This window comes from Telmatherina bonti (genome assembly GCF_933228915.1).
Source record: "Telmatherina bonti genome assembly, chromosome: 5".
Taxonomy (NCBI): Eukaryota; Metazoa; Chordata; class Actinopteri; order Atheriniformes; family Telmatherinidae; genus Telmatherina; species Telmatherina bonti.
The window spans coordinates 10,894,600-10,918,165 of record NC_136623.1 but is presented as its reverse complement, the minus strand read 5'-3'; the positions used below and the strand labels follow the sequence as shown (position 1 = coordinate 10,918,165).

Below are 23,566 nucleotides of genomic sequence, written 5' to 3'. Positions count from 1 at the left end.
TATCATTGCTTGCCCTGAACTTTTTGTGCTGAACTCAGAAGTGTTATTTATTTTGTTCTATTTATCATTTTTGTTGTAGTTTGTTTATGCAAAGAATATAAATTAACCAATTCACCCCTATAGATTAAACCCAATCAGGTAAACAAAGGATAGTGTTTAAATGTGACTTTGATTTTTTTGTTAAAGAGACAAGAATTTTTGTACTTTAGTTCCAAAACGTGTGCAACTGAGTTATGTAGCTTTAGTTTTGACAAGCATTTTGCTGCGTGGGGAGGGTGGTAAAACTCCTCTTCGCCTGGGGCACCTGCCGGCCTTGGCTCTCGTGCTCGAGCGTAAGGTTATGGCATCATGTTGCAGTTTCTCCTCGCTGTTTACCACACAAACTCCAAACATGTCATCACAAACCAACCAATCACAATGGAGTACTTCCAAGTAACTGTGCTGCAAGCAGGGATACAAGTCAGATATGGAAGAGGTGTGTGTCCAGCCTCCATGGTGACGCCATATTCAAGCTTACACAGATGCCACGTGAGTATAAATCTAGCTGAAGGGTCCACCCTCGTATAGCACCTTTTGTTGTTTTGACCTTTAATAAGGTTCAACACAATGAACTGTGTCTTTCGCTCTTGTTTTCACAAAAATACAGATATTACACCTGATAATATAGACCGAGATCTTACATGTTACCAATGAAATGCATCATAGGCTAATGGTACAAATATGACAGAAAATGAGTGATCGCTGACTTAGATTTGTCAAGTTGTGTGCAGGAAATATTAAAATAATTAAAGCAACAATACTTCAATATTTATGTGATCCACAGTTTGAACAAATTTTGTCAAATTCATTTGACTTATCTGGGCGTAAATGTTCTGTCGCAGATAAATGTCAAACGCACAGTAAAGCGAAAGGACAATCTGAAAAGCAAATGCCCTGCAGTTCCCTTCTGCCAGTCACATGTGAAGGACATGTCAATACTTCAGCTGCCTCTCTGGCACAAACGTAAATATCCTCATGACCTACACAGACAGCCTGGAGGCAGCACTAAAACACAAACTATATTGGTAAGCTGGTCAGCTTTCTTTCCCAACACGCTGCTCATATCTGAGTCATTGTTCAGGGATCATGAAGAAGCTTGTTGGTCACTTTAAACGTTTCTTCCGGTGGATGGGAGGCAACATAGGAAATGTGAGCGATGTAAAGGTTATAAAGGTTGGCAGGCAAGACAGTTGGAGATATTAGGTCTGTCGCTGGATATAAAATGCTCATAGTACAAGTCTTTTTCTTCTTATAGCCTTTTCTAAAAAAATAACAGAGAACAGGAGAGAAACTGTTATTGAGTATTGCTTAGAAATCCTGCGGAAAGGTTTTCTTGTGATCTGGAAACATACTTACACTGAATACTGTTATGAATCTGGCTGTTGCAGAGTTGCTAATATGGGAATTATTCAAGTCTCCAAATCATTTCACGTTTAATGCATCAAAAACATTTCAATCTAATTTAATGGAAGCAAATGAAGTGTTTATAGCCGGTGGATAAAGGTAGAGTAAAAGACTCTACGTTGCCAGTTTATATGAAACATTTACTGCTGGGAAAAGGAAACTGTGGTCTGAAGATGTGAGTAATCAAAAGGTTTAGGACTTGAACAGAAGTTCGACCAGGTTTCGGGCAGAAATTTGCTTCCTGCCTGCATTTTGGATTGGAAGCGAGAGTGCTTTTGTGTAATGCTACAGTCAGGTCTGAACTGATTATCACATTGTTTCAATTTGTTTCATGATGGAGACAAACTGTCATAAAACACAGTCAACCACTGGCAGCTTATTAAACCTTAAAATCCTGCAGTAAACGGGACTCATTCAGCAGAATTTATCCAACTTTTGTTTCCTAAATAGGTTCTTTAGAAATGTTTTCACTGGAAAAGTCTTAAACTCACTCTTCATAAAATAGTTTACTGCTGTATTTTTAACAAGTTTAATGTAAATTGAAATCATCTGTGACTTGTTGCTGGATTAGACAGATAACCTATTGGTGTATGTAAAAGGGCATATAATTCAGGGTAATGTGCACGCACAAAAATACAAAAATATGAATTCAGAGAAAGTGTTCAAAAATGTGGAAACAGAAATCTGATTTGTGTGCATGTTGATGCACAGATTATTAAAGGAAAAAAAAGAAACAATCTGATTCAGCAATATGACCAGTCTCTAGTTGTACAGAAAAACTATTTGTTGCAAAGTTTGTCTCTCCTGCCACCGTAAAAGAAATAATCTCAGTTCTTCTCCCCTGAACTGATATAAACTAGTTGGATTTACTGCAAGGTAAACTCCGCTATCCTTGTGATGGTAAGGAGCTGGTCCAATCTTACTCGGCTCGAATAAAAACTGCATTGTTACTCCAAAATTAAATAATCTAGGCCATACTCTTCAGCACATCGGCACAGAGACTCCCTGAGGCTGAAAAGCGTGATTGTTTTATAATTGTGTGTAACATTGTTTTTAGTACAAGTTTCCCTGTTGTAGCTTTAAAAGTAGCTAAAAGCCATCATATCTAAAGCATGTTTTTTAGTAAGGCTGAAGTTTCAGCAGCTTAATCAGAAAAAAAGACAAATCTCTTCATAGTTAATATGTCTGGGAAAATGATTTTGATGGGAAAAGAATCAATTCAATTCAATTCAATTCAACTTTATATAGCGTCAAATCACGGCAATGCCATCTCAAGACGCTTTACAGACAGAGGGGAAAACATAATGAAGGGCAATTCATAATAGCCTATATAAGGAAACCAACAGATTGAGTTGAGTCCAACTCAATCTCCCATCCTGAGCAAGCACACTGGCGACAGTGGGAAGGAAAAAACTCCCTTTTAACAGGAAGGAAACCTCTGGCAGAACCCGGCTCAAGGACAGGCAGCCATCTGTCTCTGCTGTGTGGGGGGAAGAGGACAGAAAGACAACAGACAACAGGAACCGCTACTTCCGGCCAGGGAGACCTGCTGAGACAGGAGACATACATGTTAATGATGCAACACTGTTATGGGGGGGGGGGTAAAAGAAAGAGATAAAGAGAAAAATAAAGAAGCTCAGTGTATCGGGAAATGTCCCTCAGCAGTTTGAACCTATAGCAGCATAACTAAGGGATGCTAACCATCCCTAGCTATAGGACTTATCAAAAAGATAAGTCTTCAGCCTAGTCTTAAAGGTGGGGAGGGTGTCTGCTTCCCTAACACTAACTGGGAGCTTATTCCATAAGAGAGGGGCCTGATAACCAAAGGCTCTGCCTCCTGCTCGGCTCTTTGAGACTCTAGGAACCACAAGTAAGCCTGCAGTCTGCGAACGAAGTACTCTGCTTGGTATATAAGGAACAATGAGGTCTTTGATATATAGTGGTGCCTGGTTGTGGAGGGCTTTATATGTAAGGAGAAGGATTTTAAATTCTATACTAGATTCAACAGGCAGCCAATGAAGAGAGGCTAAAGCTGGAGAAATATGATCTCTCCTGCTGGTTCTGGTCAGGACTCTGGCTGCAGAATTCTGGATCAGCTGAAGGGTTTTCAGGGCATATTTAGGACAGCCCAGTAATAGAGACTTACAGTAATGTAGTCTCGAAGTAACAAAAGCGTGAACCAGTTTTTCTGCATCACTCTGAGACAGAATGTCCCTAATTTTGGCTATATTACGTAAATGAAAGAAGGCTGTTTTAGTAACCTGCTTAATATGTGGGCCAAAGGACAGGTCAGGGTCAAATATTACTCCAAGGTTTCTCACTGTAGCACTGGAAGCTAAAGGGACTGCATGCTAATGCTAACCACTAGTTGTAGTTAGCATGAGCATGTTCCTTCATCTTTCGAGCTTGTGACTGAATGTTGGCAAATGTAGTGCACAGGTTTGAGTTTGGATATTTGGGAAGTATTATTTTAATTAAAAATGTACTTACCAAAAGGAACTTAAAAATAACGGTGTCTAGTGCTAGCTAGTTGCAGTTAGTGGTAGCTTGCATTAGCATGTTCTTTGGCCTGGACTGCAACGCCTGACTCTCTGTGTTGTCTAAAACAGTGTTACAGCTTCTGCACACTACTTTTGGTCTTGGTTGTGTGTTTGTTGTACAAAAAAATGGTCACAATTTCAAACAACAGCACAAAATGGCTCTCAGTGTTAATCCCCACCCTTGTTTTTCCCTTTATTTACCCCATTATTTATTTTTTCTTTCTCGCATCAACCCCCACCTTGTATATCATCTTTCTACTTCTTCTGAAGTTTTCCAAAGAGAATGTCGGACAGGAGGCTGCATCACCCTCTGTCCTGTGTTGATGCTGATGTGGCGCACTGAATCATGGTGACTGGAGTGGCGACGTCTTGAAAGAAAGAGGATGTGAGAGATGAAACGGTGTGAAAGCTAGAGAGCGTAGGACCTAGCTTTTCAGGGATGGGAGGGGAAGATGAGCACCAGAGCAGCTGAGGGGAGGGATGGAGGGATGTGACGTGAGCGAGCGGGAGTATGGAAACTGATCACTGCAGGCAGAATAGTGCTGGATTATTCTGCTCTCACTCATCCTTCCCTTTCTCTCTCTCAGTCTCACCACTCCACATCCTCAGCGATGCTGCTCTGACCAGACACCGCCGGAGAAAAACAAACACTCCACCAGTCACACTCCTACACTGACATGCAGCAGAGAGAGCTGCTGCTTTTATACAGACACGCTCCCCGATACACACTCTAATTACAACCCCTCACTTGGCTTGCAGTTGATGACAGGAATGTGTGCGAGGAGCTTCATCTGAAAACATCTGCCTGAAGGACTGCTTGCATCCCTCTCTGTGATTATCTCCAGCTCTGCAGCAGGTGAGCGGCATGTTGATATCTCATCTCATTCATCCAGTGTGTCGCAGTGGCCACCACCTACTGTATGTGTGTGTCATGGCATCAGCTAAGATCTCCCGTCATGCACGTAGCGCACAGATCCACGCTTCATCTCTATACTGCACCACTGGAGTAGTGTTATTCTGATGACATTTGCAAAGCTAGATTGTGCTTGTTGAGGTTACCAGCTGAGTGTTTTGTGGGTTTGCACTGCAGTAAGGCAGCGCTGCAAGGAAAAAGGATAATTACAGTGCAGTGCACTGAAGGAAAATACTGCACATGTCAGTTTGATATGAATGTACTGTATTGGATTTAAACTCAGAGGGGATCTTATATAAGTAACAAGATTTTTTACCAGCTTCTTTTCTGCTGTCCGTGCAAAATCAAAACAAATAATAGACTCTTCCAGCTCCAGCTCCAGAGGCAGATCAAAGTTTATGGAAGGGGAGGCTGATTCCCACACAGCAACTCTGGTTGGTGCAGATTGCGTCGTATAATAACAACGATCCTTTAATTATCTAGAAAGGTTTTGTCCATGCATTCATCACCTCGTGCAAACATTTTCTGCATGACTGCACATGCATGAACACACAGACAAATCACACGTCAACATTTTTATAAATGTATTAATGTTACATTATTTACATACAGAAATGCAGACGGACACACATTTATCCTCCTCGCCATGGGTGAACATCCACTTGTTGATCCAGGCTTTCAGTGGCCAGTAAGTGGGTCAAATGCCTCGCTGGCGTTGGGACATGCGCACACATTCACACAACCATGTAGATGCCTGAGTGAGAGCTACTCAAACACAATTAAATGCACATTTGCTGTACACAAAACGGGGGAAACAAGGTCGATTAAATCACAACAGCGAACTGTGCTGGTGAATGATGTAGCACACTTCTAACAAGGTCATGCAGTAGCTTTGTGTTGAGCTAATAAGTGATGCTTGTCCTTTATCAAATAGCAAATGTATGAGGTAACTTATTCATGCTTGCATTTTTATTCAAGTACCACCTGAAATGTAGATTGATTGTTATTCTATAACACCTGAGCTATGTTTGATATTTTGCTGCTGTTTTTGTTAAAAGTGCATTTAATAGCTATAATCATTTTTCCCATTTTCTTTCCAACAGGGCTTAAACAGTAATAAATCAGCTTTAGACACAAATTCTGTAAAAAAAAAAAAAAAAAAAGTAAATTTACATCTAACGAAACACTGAATACTACAAGTACACTCACACAAAATCCCTTTTAGCCTGAATGTGCTCGTGTTGTCATCATGGAAACTATGCAGGGATCTTGCAGGGAACATTTTAAAAAGCAGCATCAGCTCAGCTTTTAGTGCTTTTAACACTCAGAAGAGCTTTTTCTTTGTGCTTTTATTTTCTTTCTCTTTTTCTTCATACAAAGATCTTTTCTCTGGTTGCATTTGTGATTCTACATCACAGAACTAAGCTGATGTTTCTTTTAGCTTGTTCCTTTTCTAAAAATAGAACACATGCATTAAAAATGCAAAAAAGTAGCATTATGTGTATAATCCAACTTTCCCAAATCAGAATGGAAATGTGGGTATTGTCTTGAAATTAAAGATACGTTTGTCTGTCTGTCCATCCATCTATTTTTGTGCCACTACTTTGATCGAAAGCACAATAGTCTTGCTATTTCTGTAATGGTTAAATTTGATTTGGTGAACGATTTAGGCTTAGATGAAGGTAGAATCATAGATGTACCAGTTAATAGAAATCTGAAGCTACATCACCAGGGGTGGGAGATTCCACAAGGCTGCCTTTTAGAGGGAGATTTTGGGGAAGGGTTGCTGATGAGTGCCTGCTGGGTCCATACCCATAGAGCCCACCAGTCCCAGCTCAGTAAATCAAAGTATGACTGCTCCTCACCGGGCCCACCACCTGTAGGAGTGGCCGTTTGGGACTGTTGCATTCTGGATCTAGGAATATTCTATAGTGAAGGGTTTATGTGCCCCACAGAAATAACTTTATGTTCCTGAAGCTAAGAGATGATGCTGCCCTTCCTGAAGAGGTGCTAAATGCTTAATAGGGCTGCCTGGCACTATTTTCTTTTCATTTAAAGGATTTTTTGTCACTGTAGCTCGTTATACTTGTAGAATAAAACAATCTAAATTATAGAAATGAGCATAATTCATTAAATATGAATACTTTCCACAACATGATTTTTACTGGTGAAATTTCTTGTAATTAGGTTTAATTTGAGCAAATTGGATATAATTCTTCCAATCAGGGTGTCGAAATTAATGAATGTTTAAAACATCAAATCCTTGCAACAGATTATGCAAACATGAAGGTTATAGAGTAGAGTTAGATTTAAATGTATGTTTTTGTTGAGATTACAGCTGCTGGAAGAGTGGGGCAGCAAAATATCAGCCTACAGACAGAAAGATGGATAATTCCATTTCCAATTTTATTTTTTCCTCTTTTTTTTCCCAGCAGCTGTATCGATTTGTTTCCTCCTCCATCATCAAACATAACAAGGCTCCCGAAGAATATGTCCAATGCCGCTTCAGAGTTCCTTTAACCCGATTTGCCATTTTCTTTGCCCTTTACTGAAAAAAGAGAATGATGTCTACTCTTGTTAACGGAGCTGGTGATCTGATGTTTTTCAGTGTGAGACGCCCTGCTGTGTGTGTTGCCGTCCAGGGAATGCTGGGTGGATACAAAAACGTGGCCTGAACACAATGAGCAGCCAGGACAAATGGGTCACCCTGACCCCAACTGAATTTGCCTTGCTACAAGAATACACTCAGTGTGAGTAGAGGACGTATTGTCCATGTCTGACTGTGTCAAGACGGCTTTGTGGTTTTTGTTTTTGTTTTTTGTTTTTTAAATAAATACAGTGGATGATTAACCCCTCAGGCAACCAAAAACTGGAGTACTGAATAAACAGGCACAGCTAATAACAAACTTTTTTTTTGTTTTAAAACCTTAAAGGTAGAGTATAAGATTTTCAATATTTTCAAAATAAATTAACTAAAAAAAATAACTACAATCATAATTAGATCGTTTTTTAAACATGTAGGTTTCAGTCTGTCCATATTTGATGAGTTATTAAATTACAAGTTTAATTAATGACAAAGGCCCTTCTTGAATGTTTTATGACCACTAAAAAAAAAAAAAAAAAAAAAAAAGTACTTTTTTTCCACCAGTAGGGGGATTATAAGCCATTTATTGCAGAGCGGCTCCGAGCTACAGCTCACAAGCGATTCCTGCCCTCATTGGAGCTGGCAAGGAGGAGGGGTGAGTTTTGCTCATTACTGCCAACCTGTGGTCGTTTGTGGAGGTAGCAGCTTTGTGGTTTTGCTCACGACCTGGTGTTTGCCACCTGGTGGTGGAAAAATCGCCTTGAAATCTTACATACTCTGCCTTTAAAACCTCATTTAAACATGATAAAAGATCCCAACGCCCTGCGATGGACTGGCGAGCTGTCCAGGGTGTACCCTGCCTTTCGCTCAAAGACTGCTGGGATAGGCTCCAGCTTCCCCGTGACCCTTAATCGGACTAAGCAGTTAGGATGATGAATGAATGAATGAATGAAAGATACCAACCTGGAAATATGATGAATGACTTTTTATCTGCTTAAATTCTGAAAATAAGAGCTGACAATAATCAGTGAGAAAATACCAATATGTTGTAATCAAACGTGTTATCGTCTTTCTAGCATGCGATGTGGGACATAAAGTGAAACTCAGCGACAGTGTCACACAGCCTCCTGGAAGAAAAAGTTGTGTGTTCTCGGCCTCCAAAGGCAGCTGAACAGTGATGGCTCCAGAAAGGTGCACAATAGATGTCAAAGTGCCATTAGACAAGTCTGGAAGGTGGAGTTTTAAGGTTCAGAGATGCGTGGTGCTTCTTTGACTGATTGTTTGCTTGGAAAACCTGGTTCATTTTGGGAGGTGTGAATGTGCATTTGAACTCAGCTGCAGATCGAAGAAGCAAACTATGATCTACCAAAACTCAGTTTGCTTCAAATGAGCCAAATGCAGGAAATAGGACTCCATCTTATTTGGCAGAAACTTAAGTTGTTCCTGCATTATCCACAAGATGTGTTTTTTTTTTCTCCTCTACAATCATTTTCCCATTTTTTCCTTAAACAATTCTTGATGCAGCACAACCTCAGATGGAGAGAGGAATATACTATCTCAAAAAGTTTTAATTTGACGAAGTTCAGTATGAAATCAAACTCACAGGCTGAATGTTATAACTTCCAACTGAACAGTCACCAAATGTACAGAGTTGAGAAGTAAAAATGACTCGAACTTGCTACATCCTCCATGAGAAGCGAGAACTTGTTCCTGCTGTTGAGGCTGTAAGAAGCAGAAAAATATTTTGTCGTCTCCATGAGAAGCTTTGTCTGCAACGGGATGGGGATCACTATGGCGATGTCTTTTTGTGTAATAAACCTGTTTATTTCATATTTAAACAAGAAACTTTATCCGCGGCGGTGGGGGGTGTGCACACGGTGTGTTTAAATGTAAAAATGTTCATACTTTCTCACCAACTTGATGAGCTGTTTTATTAAAATAATCCATATAACCTGCATCAGCAAAAATGCGAAAGCGCCAACTGTTCACTTCATGCGTTTCCATATTATACAATACAACTTTATTTATAACGAACTTTAAAAACAACATTGTTGACCAAAGTGCCACATTGTGGGGGGTTAAAGAACAGAATAAATAACACAATTTTAAAAATGACAGTCATCTATAAACAATCAAAAATAAAAGCAATCAAATTAAAACAATGGAAAGTATTAAAGACACTCTACGGAACTTTTTTCCTTTTTCTCCATCGACGCCTGATTCAGCATCCATCTTGGATCCTACCTGACCTGTTAGCTCCCTCCAGACAGCAGAAGATGATCTTATGATGACTTGTTTTATCTCTCTCTATTTTAATCTTCTTTGGTTTCTTTGCTGAATCAGAGACGTTGCATGTTCAAAACAGCCGGTTTCTTTATTATACCTCAAAGCAAAACTCTGCTCCAACGTCCCGTTGGGTCCTGGATATAAAAGTTGTATAGTGCGGTTCCTAAGTCTTGCATAGTTTTAAGGTCAAAAAGTTAAGTAACATGTCTTTAACCACACACACCTCAAATGTCCAACTAATCACAAGATATTTCTCAAAACCCCAGAAGAAAAAAAAGATCTTCCAACGTGATGTGTCGAGAACGTCGTCAGTCACATCAGCAAGATAAAATGATGTCATTTTTCTCTCAGGGCCTTGATAGAAAGAAAAAAAGTTCTCGCTTCTAATACATGTCAAGTCTTTAAATTCATCTTCTTGTTAATATAACTAAGTATTCCCTGGTTTTACTCATCGCCTGCTCAGTTGTTTGGTTTAGCAGCTGGTTTGTTTGACACATTAGTGTTGGTCTCATTGGCTCATTTTCCACAAGCAGCAAGAACTTCTGACTGAATTTACTGATGAATCTTTGAAGAGCATTAAGCAACCAAAGACACAGAGTTTACCGTTGAAAGTTGATGAAGACTTTAGAAGCTCACAAAACAATTCATTATAGAATCTAAGGAATGAATATTTAATAACCACAAATACACTGTAATGTTTCTCCATAAGGGGTGCAAATAAAACATGTAACTTCTGGCTGAGAGGGTCGTCCTGCCACCGTCATACTGGATCTGTGTGGCTTGCAAGTGGAGGAATAAAGTTTGGGTTTGCTGCATGTTGGCATCTTAAAGGAATTATCCATCCATCCATGTTTTACACCTATATTTCCAGTGCAGCATTGTGGGAAGATGGAGCAAGGTGAGAGGCAGGGTGCACCCTGGACGGGTCGCCAGTCTTTTCTCAGGACCTGATGGAGTGTGATGCAGATTGATGAAAATATTAAGGCTTTATGATTCCACATGGCGATGCATATAGATTGCACACTTCTTCGGTCATTTTTTTAGGTGTATTTTAAGGTTTTGCCATTATACTACATTATTAGAAGTGAAATGGTTTGAGTTGAAGTTCTTACAGTAGCTTGAAACACTAAGCACAACAACAAAATCATTATTTTCCAAATATGCTACATTAGAAGCATATTTGGAAAATAATGCTGTTCCTTACTACTTAACCAAAAGGAAAAAAAAAAAAGAAGTTAGATGTTCTGAACTGGTTATAATGAAAGCTCTCAGTTATACATCCTCTCATTTCTCTAACAGCGAATGTACAGGCTTGTGCATTTCACTTTCCCTGCATCACCATTTGTTGGATGTTTCATGAATGTTCTCATGCACAAAACAAAAGCCTGCATATATGATGTCCTCTTATGGTTTTCAACCATGAATTTAAGATGATTTCATTTAACACATGCAGCCAAATATCCACGCACATCCTCTTATGAGACAGTCCTGCAGGCAGTTGCTAGATCAGGGGCGTCCACCTTGAAGGCCACAATCCTGCAGGTTTTCCATGCATCCCTGCTTCAACACACCTGACTCAAATGAATCAGTCATCGTACAGAACTTCATTGACCTGTGGATCTATGTAAATGAAGCCAGGTGTGTTTGGACAGGGATGCATCAAAAACCTGCAGGACAGCAGCCCTCGAGGACCGACTTTGGACATCCCTGTGTTGGAGGAAAGCATGTCACCATTATTCATGGTTCATTCCTGATATTTTACTCCACATTTACTAACCTGCATGCTGATCCAGCCGTTGTGTTGTCCATTGAATTTGTGTGAAAGATGTTTTTGTTGTTATGATTTACGTTTTTTTTTCCTTCCTCAGCTTGTCTGTCTTTTTCCTCCTGCTAATTATCGGTTTTGTTGACTTGAAGGTGTTGCAGGTGGTGATTTGTTTCCTGACAGGTGAAGCAGCTGGTTGTCTCTAATATGTAAATTCAGCAATAGTGAAATTAAAGAAATAAAGAATAATACTTAAGGGACCTTGTATCCATGAAGCTCCTCCTGGCACAACACGGCAGCATGACGACCATTCTGCCTGCTATGATGCTGGAAAGGACAAGTTGGGGGGTGGGGGCTTTTTAATAACTGCAGTAAACCTGCAACATTTTAGTAAATGTAGACCTTAATGTTTAGATATTAGGATTTATTGTGTGATTTCTTACATGCAGCTTTGCCTTTTTTAATATTAGAAGTAACCTCTGTACACCTCTACTGCTCAGTACTAAACCAGATTAAACACACGTGCGTGTAGCCGTTTTGAGGGGCATCTAATTCTTCACACACAGACTATTCTGCTCCAGAAACAAGACAAACACACTCTTCACCAGGATTTCTTTATGTATTTTTATGTGTTGGACTAATGAACACTTTTTGAGTGTTGAGAGAAAATATTACTCTCAATTACTTTGAGCTGTTGCAGAAAACTCAAAGTAGTCCGCCTCAGTATATTTATTAATCCCTCATGTAAACAGAAACAAAGCACACACAGAAGTCCCTGCACACAAACACAAGCTCTTTATTTATAGTGATTTCGACCCTGTGCGTCCTGGTTCTACGTTTGTCTTGGAGGAAGCTGCTAAAGCCTTTTGATCTATGCGGTGAGCTTCGAATGATTGATCGTCGGTCCAACTTTTGGCTTCATTGCTTACCAAACTGTGCTCTGGATGTCTTTAGTTTATGTTACGCTCTGAGATGTTGATGCATTTCATCATCTGAAATGGCGTCAGAAAATGTGATGCTACCTGGAAGGCTCATCAAGGGCCTGTGCGCACCACCTACACATTGATGAGGACGGGCTTTAAAAGTGAAGAAAAACATCGCAGTCACTTTAAATCATTTGAAGAAAGACAAACGAACCATCTATGGAGAAGAAAATGGATGTTAAGGGTCTAACTTTAAGTGCTTTTGTACCAGCTATCTTTGTGTAATAGCAAGGTAAATACACTGTACTTTAGTGGCTGAATATACTTCAGAGCTATTTAATGAGTCATCTTTAACCATTACCTCTTTTACTTGCTATTCAGAGCAGATAGGAGTGTGACTCTTAATAATGAGCGCTTCTTACGCAGGTTTTCTTGCAGAAACATTTCACTTCATAATGACCTTTTTTTTCTCTTTAATTGCTCCGAGTCTGTGCAACATTGTTCTTTACTCTGCAGAACTACTGGCAGATGCTGCAGTCAGGAGTCATTGAGCTTCTGTGTTGTTGTTTCTTTGTCTTTTCACACATTTTGCTGTTGTTTTCAGTTCGAATGGAGCAAAAATAAATCTGTTTTTACAGACACAAAGCTTCACGCCTGAAATCAGAATTGTGCTGCTACAAACTGCAGCTCACATAATGAAAAATCAAATAAGCAAATCAGCAAGAGAAGAATAAAACTGTGCTGGTGTGAGCGTGCTCGTGCACCCGCAGGTGCACGCAGGCAGATTTTGCATAATCATGTTTCCACAAGCTCAGTAGCTCCACATGCACACTGCAGCTCCAGCTTATGAAACCTCCTGCTCTCGTAGCTGTAACAATGGATGCCTGAGCACTTCCTCATATCTCCCTTCATCTCTCCTCTACTGTATCGTCCCCTTTTTCGTCTCATTAAAGCGAGCTGTGGACACTTTCATTACGTTTTAATGGCTGTGTTCCTAGGCAGCACTGACACAAGAATTACAGTTTCTCTTTCTGTAATATAACCTTTAATGTAACTAGTTGCAGTAGTGGCTTTTTGAACAAAAGCAGGTTTTGTTTTTGCCTCGACGATTAAAAAAATAATGCAAGTTGCAAGGATTAAATCATTACCTTGCTTTAGAAAATAAAATGTTCTGCAGCACGGCAGCCAGTCAGTGCATTCATCATGGTTATGTTTCGACGGCATGCTAATAAAAGGTGGTCAGTAAGGATGACACGCATTCAGTCGGCTGTGGGGTATTTATTTCAAGTCAGTATTGGTAAAATGGATTCTGAGAAAATCATAGATCCAAAGCCATTAGTGCAGGAGGCGACAAAATGCTTTTAAGAGTGGGAGAACTCAGATGCACTTTCGGATAGACAAGAAATATCTGCTGTTTTTATAAATAACTAAATATACATGTCTTCAGGGGCTTTTCATTTATTACAAGCAGACACCATCTGATAATCTAGGAAAGTGTCATTTGCTGCAGTTTGTGTCTATAGGGAGTGTTTTAATGCCAACCACGTTTTTCTGACTTCAACCATGATAGTTTTGATACCTAACCTTAGCTAAGTTGTTTAAAACGAGTAAAACTATGATAAAAACATAATGAAAGCACAGGGAAACATTAACAGTTGTGTGTGTACGTATTACATTCCTTCAATCCCTTGCACTTGTTAAATATGTTACAACAGTATACAGACAGCGGCTGCCAACAGCTACTATTTTTTGAAATGCTGCAACAGTCTTCATGTAGCATGCAAAAAAAAAAAAAAAAAAATTCTAAGCATGGACATGTATCAATAAACACAATTTCAGAATTGATATTTGTTTAAGGGCTTCGCAAGTGGTAAAAATACAAGAAAGATGACTTTTTAATAATAGCAGTCTCGTCAGAAAAAACTAAAGATGAGAACTGATGCAGTGTGTGCTGAATTGCCACTGTTATCTAATTAGTTTTTAATATTGTAAAGATTGCTCTATTTTTTTCTAAGGCTGTGTTTGGTACAACAGTATTAAACAGGATAAACAAACATAACTTCTTTCCATATGATTAGCTGAACGTTATGTCACACATAGCATGAGACGGCAGCGTTGTATAATGCTGGAGACGCCACATGGAAGACAGAAAGTAATAAGAAAAGTCAAATTAGAAAAGTCAATGCATAATCCTGTCTGGCTGCATCGTTGCACCTTCTTGCTCTTGGTCCCTCAACATGGAGATGAGCATTAGAATCAGCTGTTTACATGTAAGATTGCTAGTGCTGCACATGTTTTGCTAGCTAGCTATGCTAGCCAAGCTAGCTTGCAGGTTAAAGATTTACTACTAGCTAGCTGCTTAGAGAGGTTTAAGTGATCTAGTTTATCAGGATAACGACACACAGATGGACTGTGGATAACTTGCTAAACATCAAGGTTTACGTTTAAACGTGTTTTTTTTTTTGTTCTCAGTGTGTCACCATCATCATCATCAGAAACCTGCTAAAGGAGAGCAGCTGCAAAGATGCCAGTGAATTTTGCACATTTAGCAGCTTCTGCCTGAACTCGTCTCTTTTCTAAACAAGCAATTGTTCAAAGTCTCCGATGCATTTCATATTTTGTAATGTAGCTTCATCACATTTCCATATTTTTCCGTATTGTTTTAATATTAGCCTTAAAATATGTGGCTGAAAAATGTAACAACATGTGCCTATGTGATGACTTGTGTGTTGATATTATGAAGGTCATTGTCCTCAAAGAGAAACACAGAAGCTCCTGGGTGTTTCTGAAAGGCTCACTATGGCTTTTAGCTACAAGATTATATAAAAAAGGATGTAGCGAAGATAGTTACATAATGGTTTGCAGCACTTTGCAAGTGATTGTTTGAGCAGATTTAAAAGATAAACAACAACAAAAGCCTTTGGAAAAGTTTGCTTTTTAGTCCCAAGCACTGTTGGTTAGTGAACAGAACTGCTTTGGAGAATTTGGAAAAAAAAAAACTGTTTCTTGGCAGGAATTTACCTGAGTCTGTCTCTGCTTATTTCAAAACAACTTCACTGTTCAGCTCCCAAGATAATGAAATCCTAAACCAATAATGGGGTTTTCATGACAGTTCTGTTTGCTTTTGTTTTTGCATTGGTTTTGTTCTTTTTCACTTGCTCCAAACAGTCGTCTTGCGCTGGAATTAAAGTTGAAATAAGCAGCTAAATCAAAATTTTGTATATTTTATGTGTCATTACTCATAACTCATTAAGTTGCCAAATCTTCAGCTTCAAGCTTGTTATTCATGATCATTTAGCTCTGCCATGAGCTCTTTGGATACCATTTATAAAGCTGAAAAACTTAGCATGTGACAGGCTGGCAGACCTTTTTGACATGAGAACCAGAGAACCAGTGGTTCACATGAGGGCTGTTTGGTGGTGCAGTGGTTGTTAGTTATGCCTTAAAGCGCAGCAGCTTCCTTTTTGAACCTCTGTGTTGTCTTTGTGATAGCCTGTTCAGGATCAACCAGGTAGTTCACACTATACTTCATGTCTCTGAAGGGAGGGCTGAATTTTAAACCACTCCAGTTTAGTCCGATCACAGCTTTTATTATAATGACCCTCCATGCATCATTCAGTATAAGACTTGTGTGTAATTTTTGTTCTGAATCCACATGAGGGAGGTTGTGAGGAGATAAACAGCTTGCTGACCGGTACGAGCCGAACATGTAAGGATTCTTATTCATGAGGCTGTAATGTGAAATAAATTAACTTGAGGAATATTGCTAATCTTAGTCATTATTGCTGCACAAGAACCATCTTTACAGACAGGAGATACATTTCCTAGACTTTATTATTGCCTGTAATGTTCATCTTACTTCATAATGTCATCAACATTTTTACAGTCTGTAATGTCAGAAACTTCATTTAGGTTCGATGAGTTAGTATAATTTCATTCAGCCCCCAAACTTTAGCTTCTTGTCATTCTGGTAATGATTTCTCAGTATTCAGACATGCACTCACAAATACACAACATGGTTTGGAGGTTTTCTCTGGTCTTTAGTTCTTTCTTCCTGTTTTATTTTGTAGTTTTTCCTGACTTAATCCTTTTAAGTTTTGTTTCCTGTTTTACTTCCTGTTCATCCGCTCACCTCGTTTGATTTTCTGATTCATTTTACCTTTTCCTCATTAGTCCCTCATTGTATTTACACTCCTTGGTTCAGTTTCCTTTGTCAGATCATTGTGTTAAGTTGCTTCAATTTAGGTTTTGCAAATCCATTGGTTTTGTCATTATGCAACTTTTATTCTGCAATTTGTATGAATTTTTTTTTTTTTTTTTTTTTTTTTTTTGTGCAGTAGCCTATGATTAGAAACTTTGACTGGTAATGTTGATCCTAATGTTATTCTTTGTCTGCGATTATAGGTAAAAAAAATCAGTTTAATATGACAGTTGTATTAATTTTAAGCAACAGATAATCATCGGCGATTTTAACTTTGTTGTAAAAGTTTTGGGCTGCACGGTGGAACAGTGGTTAGCACTGTGGCCTCACAGCAAGAGGGTCACTGGTTCAATCCTTGGCTGGGAGGGGTTTGGTCAGTGGCCTTTCTGTGTGGAGTTTGCATGTTCTCCCCGTGTATGCGTGGGTTCTCTCCGGGTACTCTGGCTTCCTCCAACCATCTAAAGACATGCATGATAGGTTAATTGGTTACTTTAAATTGCCCCTAGGAATGAGTGTGAGCGTGAGTGGTTGTTCGTCTCTCTGTGTGGCCCTGCGATGGACTGGCGAGCTGTCCAGGGTGTACCCTGCCTGTTGCCCAAAGCCAGCTGGGATAGGCTCCAGCTTCCCCGCAACCCTGAATTGGATTTTTATATGATATAATATTTTATGATAATTCCTTCAATTAGTTTCATAGCTGCATTTAATTTCTGTAAACATGTACCCACGGTGACATTTTATTGTTTTGTAGATGTTGAAATACTGCAATCATTGTGTATTTCATTGCACAGTGTACAAAATGTGTCCACTTTTGTTTGTTATACAACTCCAAAAAGTTTTGTTACAGTCAAGGTGATTTATTTTATTTTATTTTATTTTTTTACTTGATACAGAGATGTTTGCTTAAATTTAAATTGAAATACTTCAGAGGTTTATTTATACAATAAAGACATATATTTTAACAGTCTAGTGTAAAAATTAAGTTTGACATCAAACAAAACGTGACCCCAGCAACATGTCTCAAATGCTTTTCTTCAGACTCGACTAAGAAACTGAAAGATGTGCTGCAGGAGTTCCATGGAAATGGTGTGTTGGCTAAATATAATCCAGAGGAGGTAAGTTGTTGCTGTTTTCCATCAAATAACCAGTTTATGTTAAATTAACCATTTAAAGTTAAAATGTGATGAAATTCTGATTTCATTGGAAGCAGGTACATCCATCTTTTTTTAAATCTATTTTTGCATTGCCTAAAAGCAGTAATAATAATATCTGGAATGAATAAATACATCGGTTATACACAGCAGCTAAATCAGGCTTACTTTAGCAGCAGTTACTGGTAAATAAAATTTGGCAGGGTGTGTTGGTGTGTGTGTTTCTCTGGATATAGATATAATATAAAAGCTTGAGCTGATGAAATGCATCAATTAACATTTTAAGTTTCTCATATTTCTCTTTCATGGTTCTGATTGTAGAAGCAGGAAATCCTCAACCAGGTAACTATTTCTTTTTCTTTGCTTATTTAGTTTTGTTTGACTTTGGTTAAAGTTTCTTGTTGTTTAATTTGGGATTTGCACGACGTTTTACATCCTTATTCACTCTTAGAGTTTTACAGCCTTTATTCTTTTTAAAGGAGCTGTTATAACCCCTAAAGCAGAAGTGATGCAGCAAAATAACTCATAGTGAGACAAACATTTCTAGATATTGCAGTGAAAATATAACATACCTGCAGTGCCCTCCAGTGAAAATGTCAAATATATGATTGAGATGTACTTTATGTCTGAAACCTTTTTTAAAGGGGCTCTATGATGCTATTTCTAGTTTTCTGAGCTTTCCACGTGTTATAATGTTGAACATTTATATGAGTGGCGCCATTTTTTATCACCTAAATGCATGTTTGAGTTACAAGTATGATTAAAAATGGAAAAATGAAGCATAGGATGATTAAACAATAAAACCTACTATAAGACAGCAATAAAATACAAGTAAAAAGTAAAAATACAAGATCTGAAACAGTAAAAAACAGTATAAAAAGCCAAGGTGTACACCAAAAGTTAGTTTAAGATAAGTTTTCAGTCTTGTCTTGAGTTGGCCTACAGAGTCAGAGGACCGGACAGACAGTGGAAGTCTGGGTGCAGCCTCAGCGAAGCTTCTGTCTCCCCTGGTCTTTAGCCTGGCTTTGGGAACAGCCAACAAGAGCTGATCAGCTGGTCTCAAGGCTCTGGGAGGGGCATAAGGTTGCAGTATGATATGGTGGGCTATTGGAGTTTAAACACTAAAAAACAGGCAGTAAACCTTTAAAATTTACTGGAAAGGCAATGGGAAGTACTGGGGTGATGGACTCATGTCTTTTTGTTTTAGTCAAGAGACGAGCTGCAGGACTTTGGACGTTATGTAAGCGAAGCAGGGATTTCTGGTTCAACCCAACATACAAAAAATTAGAATGGTCCAGATGCGATGTTATGAATCGTGAATTGCTCTTTTGAGGTCAGCGTGAGGAAGATATGCTTTTATCTCTGCCAGAGTCGTCAGCTGGAAGAAGCTGGCCTTGATGACAGCAATAACATGTTTATCCAATTTAAAGAGAGGATCAGTTCATAATATTACATAATAGAGCAACTTTAAAGCTTTTTTTTTTACACCTGAAACAAACAGAATAAAAAAAAAAATCCTTAAATTCCAGATTCTATTGTGATTTAAAGCGACTGACTGAGTTCAGGAATTATACCTGTTTAAAGTAAATATCACACAACCCTGAACTGGATTTGGTGCGTCGGGAAAACAGACTGAAGCAAAACTCCCTTCTGGGCGGGAACCTTACTGAGAAGTCTGAAATCAAATCAAAAAATCTAAAAGGCAAAAGTCCCTGGAGACGGTTGGAGTTTGAGGCTGCCGTGAAGTTTATTTTCAAACGAGGCACAAACTCAAGTCCTCTCTGGAGGTTTTTAACAGGAAAAACATTTTTAAGACCTTTAAACTTAATAATGAACATTAAAACTGTCTTCCACAGGAAAATACAATGTCCAAAGATGATCCGATGATTTCTGTTCACTTGTAGAAACTGTTTCTGTATTAAATCACGTTAATCTCAGACAAGAGAAACACACTGCCTCAAGAGGCAAACAAAACAAAAAATATTACGTATTTGTATCAAATGGACAATTTGTTTCATTCTGAGGAGAAGAGCTCACAAATGAGTTTGGCTACATAAAAAGGTCTGGAAATCCACAGTGGGCAGTTTCCACCATGATAGATTAGAATATGATAAAACTTAAAAAGAGTCAGTACAAAAGACCTTCATGAAAGGTTCAAAACTATTTTTAGGCCTAAAAAATGTTTAAAAAAAAAAAAAAAAAAAAAAAAAAAAAAACGGGTTTTACTTTGCTAAAAGCATCACTAAAACTAAAAATAAGTTTGGAACTGCATTTTCTACTCACTCCAATCAAACTGTTGCATCATGATGGGGAAGAAATAAGAATTAAAGTTTGGAACAACTTCCGATCCAAAACTTAAACATTGTAAAACACACATGAAAAGACATGAATGTTGCATGAGGACACGATTTAAGATTCACAGATAAAGCCGCATATTACCACTGATCCCAGTGTTTAACCAAAAAGTTTTCCACACATTACAGTGTTAAAACCTGTTCAGTAATCTTAATCCGGATTAATATTACAAAACCATTTCTGACTTCTGGTTTGGTTTTCAGGAGATCGACTTCGAAGGCTTCAAAGTCTTCATGCAAACATTCCTGGAGAGTGAACTTCCTGAAGAATTCTGCCAACACCTCTTCATGTCGTTCAGCAACAAGGGACCCAAACCGAGTCCCTCGTCGTCTGACAAACCTCGAGTCTCCGGTAAGAATAAAAGAAATTATTTTCCCTGACAGACCCTCTCTTTGGAAAAACGTCACGTTTCCTGATTTGCTTGCTTTGCTATAGTTCAGCCTACATGCCAATGTCTTTAAAGCATTCCTTCTGTAAATTCTCGTCCAGAGAATGTAAATTCTTCACTTTTAACGGTTTGTCTGGCGGCATGTTCAGTTTCTCTGCGAAGTCCATCCAGGTGGGACACGACACAAGCTGCAGCATGGTGGCTGCCAATTGTCTTGGCAGTAGTCATATTTGTTTATAGCATTTATGCTAATATCTCATTCTCGCGTGGTAATGATTGTTATCTAAATGAAACTGTATCAGTGCAGGATCAGCCAACTGGCATTTCTCTGACTGCTACTATCTGATGTGGATAAAAGCAGCTTTGGTCGATTCAGTGAGCGCTGCAAAGCGACATGTTTACTTTCAACAACAAAATGCGTCCATCCATTTTCTTCCCCACTTGTTTTAATTCAGGGTTGCGTCAAGCTGGAGTCTATCCCAGCAATCATTGGGCTAGAGGCAGGGTACACCCTGGACAGGTTGCCAGTCCATCGCATGTCCGCCGCAAGAGACAAACACATCATCCTCACATTCACTCCTTTAGAGTAACCAATTAACCTAACATGCATGTCTTTGTATGGTGGGAGGAAACTGGAGTACCTGGAGAGAACTCACATGCACACATGTAAAGATCACGCAAACTCCACACATAAAGGCCACTTTTCCAACTTCCCCTTAGCCGAGGCTAAAAGCAGCAACTCATTGCCGTGAGGCAACGTGTTAACCACTGTACAACTTGCAACAAAACCTTCTTGTGCAGAAAAAAAGGCACAAGAAGCAGGAAAATGAGGTTTTTACAAAACCACAATGGCCTCAGAGGGAGGAGACTGGGATGGGCTGGGGTGGTTACTTCATTGAAAAGTGATATTGAATTAAAAGCATTCTTTGAACACAAGTTTCTAAACCTGAGACTTTCAGATGAATTAAAACTGATTATTAAAACATTATTTTATTTGTTGTGATGTAAGATAGACGAAATGTATGCTTAACATGCAGTGGTGTAGTCCCTAACAACGGCAATCTAGCATCCATCTGGCATCCTACCTTTACTCTGGGCTCTCTCCAGCCATCTTTTTCTTTTTCTTTTTCTCATTTTTCCAATAATGTCCTCTTGTGTTTTATAAATTAGCCATGGTGCACGCTCCTAACACCTCGTGTATTGATATCCAGCTGTTGTGCCATAAAACCTCACATTTGGCTATAAAGTGACTCAGCATTCTAGGAGAAAAAAGCTGCGAATTGCAGTTTTTCAGCCTTGGGACGCTGCTAGGCAACAATGGATATGAATGGATCCGGTAAAGTGCATAATAAATGTCACTGCCATCAAAACTCATCAGGAAAAAAAAAAAAACCTGTCAGGAAAACTGATATTTTTAAGGTCAAAAAGTTACAAAGTGCTACTTTAAGAAGCAAAAGGTTATTCGTTTCGGTGCCATCTAACTTTATCCATAAAGAACTTTAAAAACAACTGAAGTGCTGCACAGAAGAATAAATATGCATTAAAATAATGAATTCATTTGAAAAGAATAAAAAAAAAAATGTGTTCCATAAAAGCTAATTAAAATACAAAAAATTGTAACGTCAACATCTAAAAAAAATTCAGGTGTCAGAGAGAACAGGTGGATTTGAAAGCCACATAACTTTCTCACCTTAAACTCTGCTCTGAACTCATTCATGGCTCCGTGACATCGATGTACTTCTGGAACTCAGCAACGTCCCAAAGCTGAGAAGCACATGTACTGCTTCAGATACCAGCAAATGGAAATAAACGCATCGGCTGTTTTTCAACGGGCACCTTCACTGATTCAGCAAAAAGACGTAATCGGAGGAAGGAAAAAAAGAGAAGAAAGACCTGAACAAGAGTCCACGGAAACCTTTATCTGCTAGGTGAGAGCTCACGGTGCAGGTACGTAGATAGATGCCGAACTAGTCAACAATGATGGTCACATCACTAGGTGTGTTTTCATTACACATAGAATTACTCAAAAACTAAATATAACAATAAAAAATGTTCATTACTACAGTCTGTATTTATATCTGCATTTAAAAAAATAAATAAATAAATCAAGCCATGCATATGTATCTCACAGACAGCTTGTATCTGACCCATGTCATGGAATGCATTGAGCTAATGAAAACAAACAAAACATTTCTACTTTCGATACAGAACATTCATAAAAGAGGTGTGGTTGGAAGGAAAGGTGACTGGCCAACAAGCAGACAAAAAATGGGAGGTATACCGACTGCCCAGACAACAGAAAGTAGCACGGCTGACGACAACGGCAACTTGGAAAACAATCACTCGTCGCCTCTGCGTAGCAGCGAGAGTGCCGCAGCTTGTAGTAATTGTATAAAAATTTTAATGCTGTGTAAACTGCATAAACAGGAACTACTGTCCCTTGAACGTTGTTTTGCAGACATTGTATTCACAACATGGGAATTGCACGTGTAACTTTATGTAATTATAACTTAATAGAGGCTTTTTAACAGAAATTAGTACAAGAACAGGAACATAAACAATAAAATCCTCTTCTTCTGCTCTGTAGCGGATAAGTGCCCTCGTGTGTTCTGGTGACCCTGGTTAAAACATATGATGCAATTTAGCACTGTGCACAAAAGTAAAGGAAATGCTACAACATATAGATGATTGTCACTGGAAGAAAATAGCGGCAGTGGTTTTATGCTTTCATATATCAAACCAGCAGTTCAGCAAATGCTAGCCTCTTTTACTAACTGTAGCAAACTTTCACAGAGCAGAACATATGATCATAAAATAAAACGCCGTAATTTCAGTCTTGTTATTGAATCGTATTGTAATGCTGAAAATACTTAAATTTTTAAACCTCTTTTTCAGCATTGGGAGACATGTTGACGGTGAATGCGCTGTACAGGAATTAGTAATTGGCAGCCGTACGCTTCTACCCCTTCTTCAATGAAGTGTGGACCTAGAAAATCTTCACTTTAAGGGGTGTGTAGCCC

General features: G+C 38.8%; 1 protein-coding gene across 2 annotated transcripts in view; it reads left to right on the top strand.

The window, feature by feature from the left end:
- Positions 1 to 7,576: 7,576 nt before the first annotated feature.
- The window catches only part of dgkb (diacylglycerol kinase, beta), a gene marked incomplete at both ends in the record, with an annotated part of 85,242 nt that continues 69,252 nt past the window's right edge, over positions 7,577 to 23,566 (top strand). Inside the window, 4 exons of one of the 2 annotated variants that reach the window (XM_079241210.1) lie at positions 7,577 to 7,646; positions 17,691 to 17,767; positions 18,125 to 18,145; positions 20,362 to 20,509. In XM_079241210.1, coding sequence (XP_079097336.1) covers positions 7,577 to 7,646; positions 17,691 to 17,767; positions 18,125 to 18,145; positions 20,362 to 20,509 — 316 coding nt within the window. The remainder of the gene's footprint in view (positions 7,647 to 17,690; positions 17,768 to 18,124; positions 18,146 to 20,361; positions 20,510 to 23,566) is intronic. The other variant, XM_079241211.1, reaches the window with a different exon arrangement.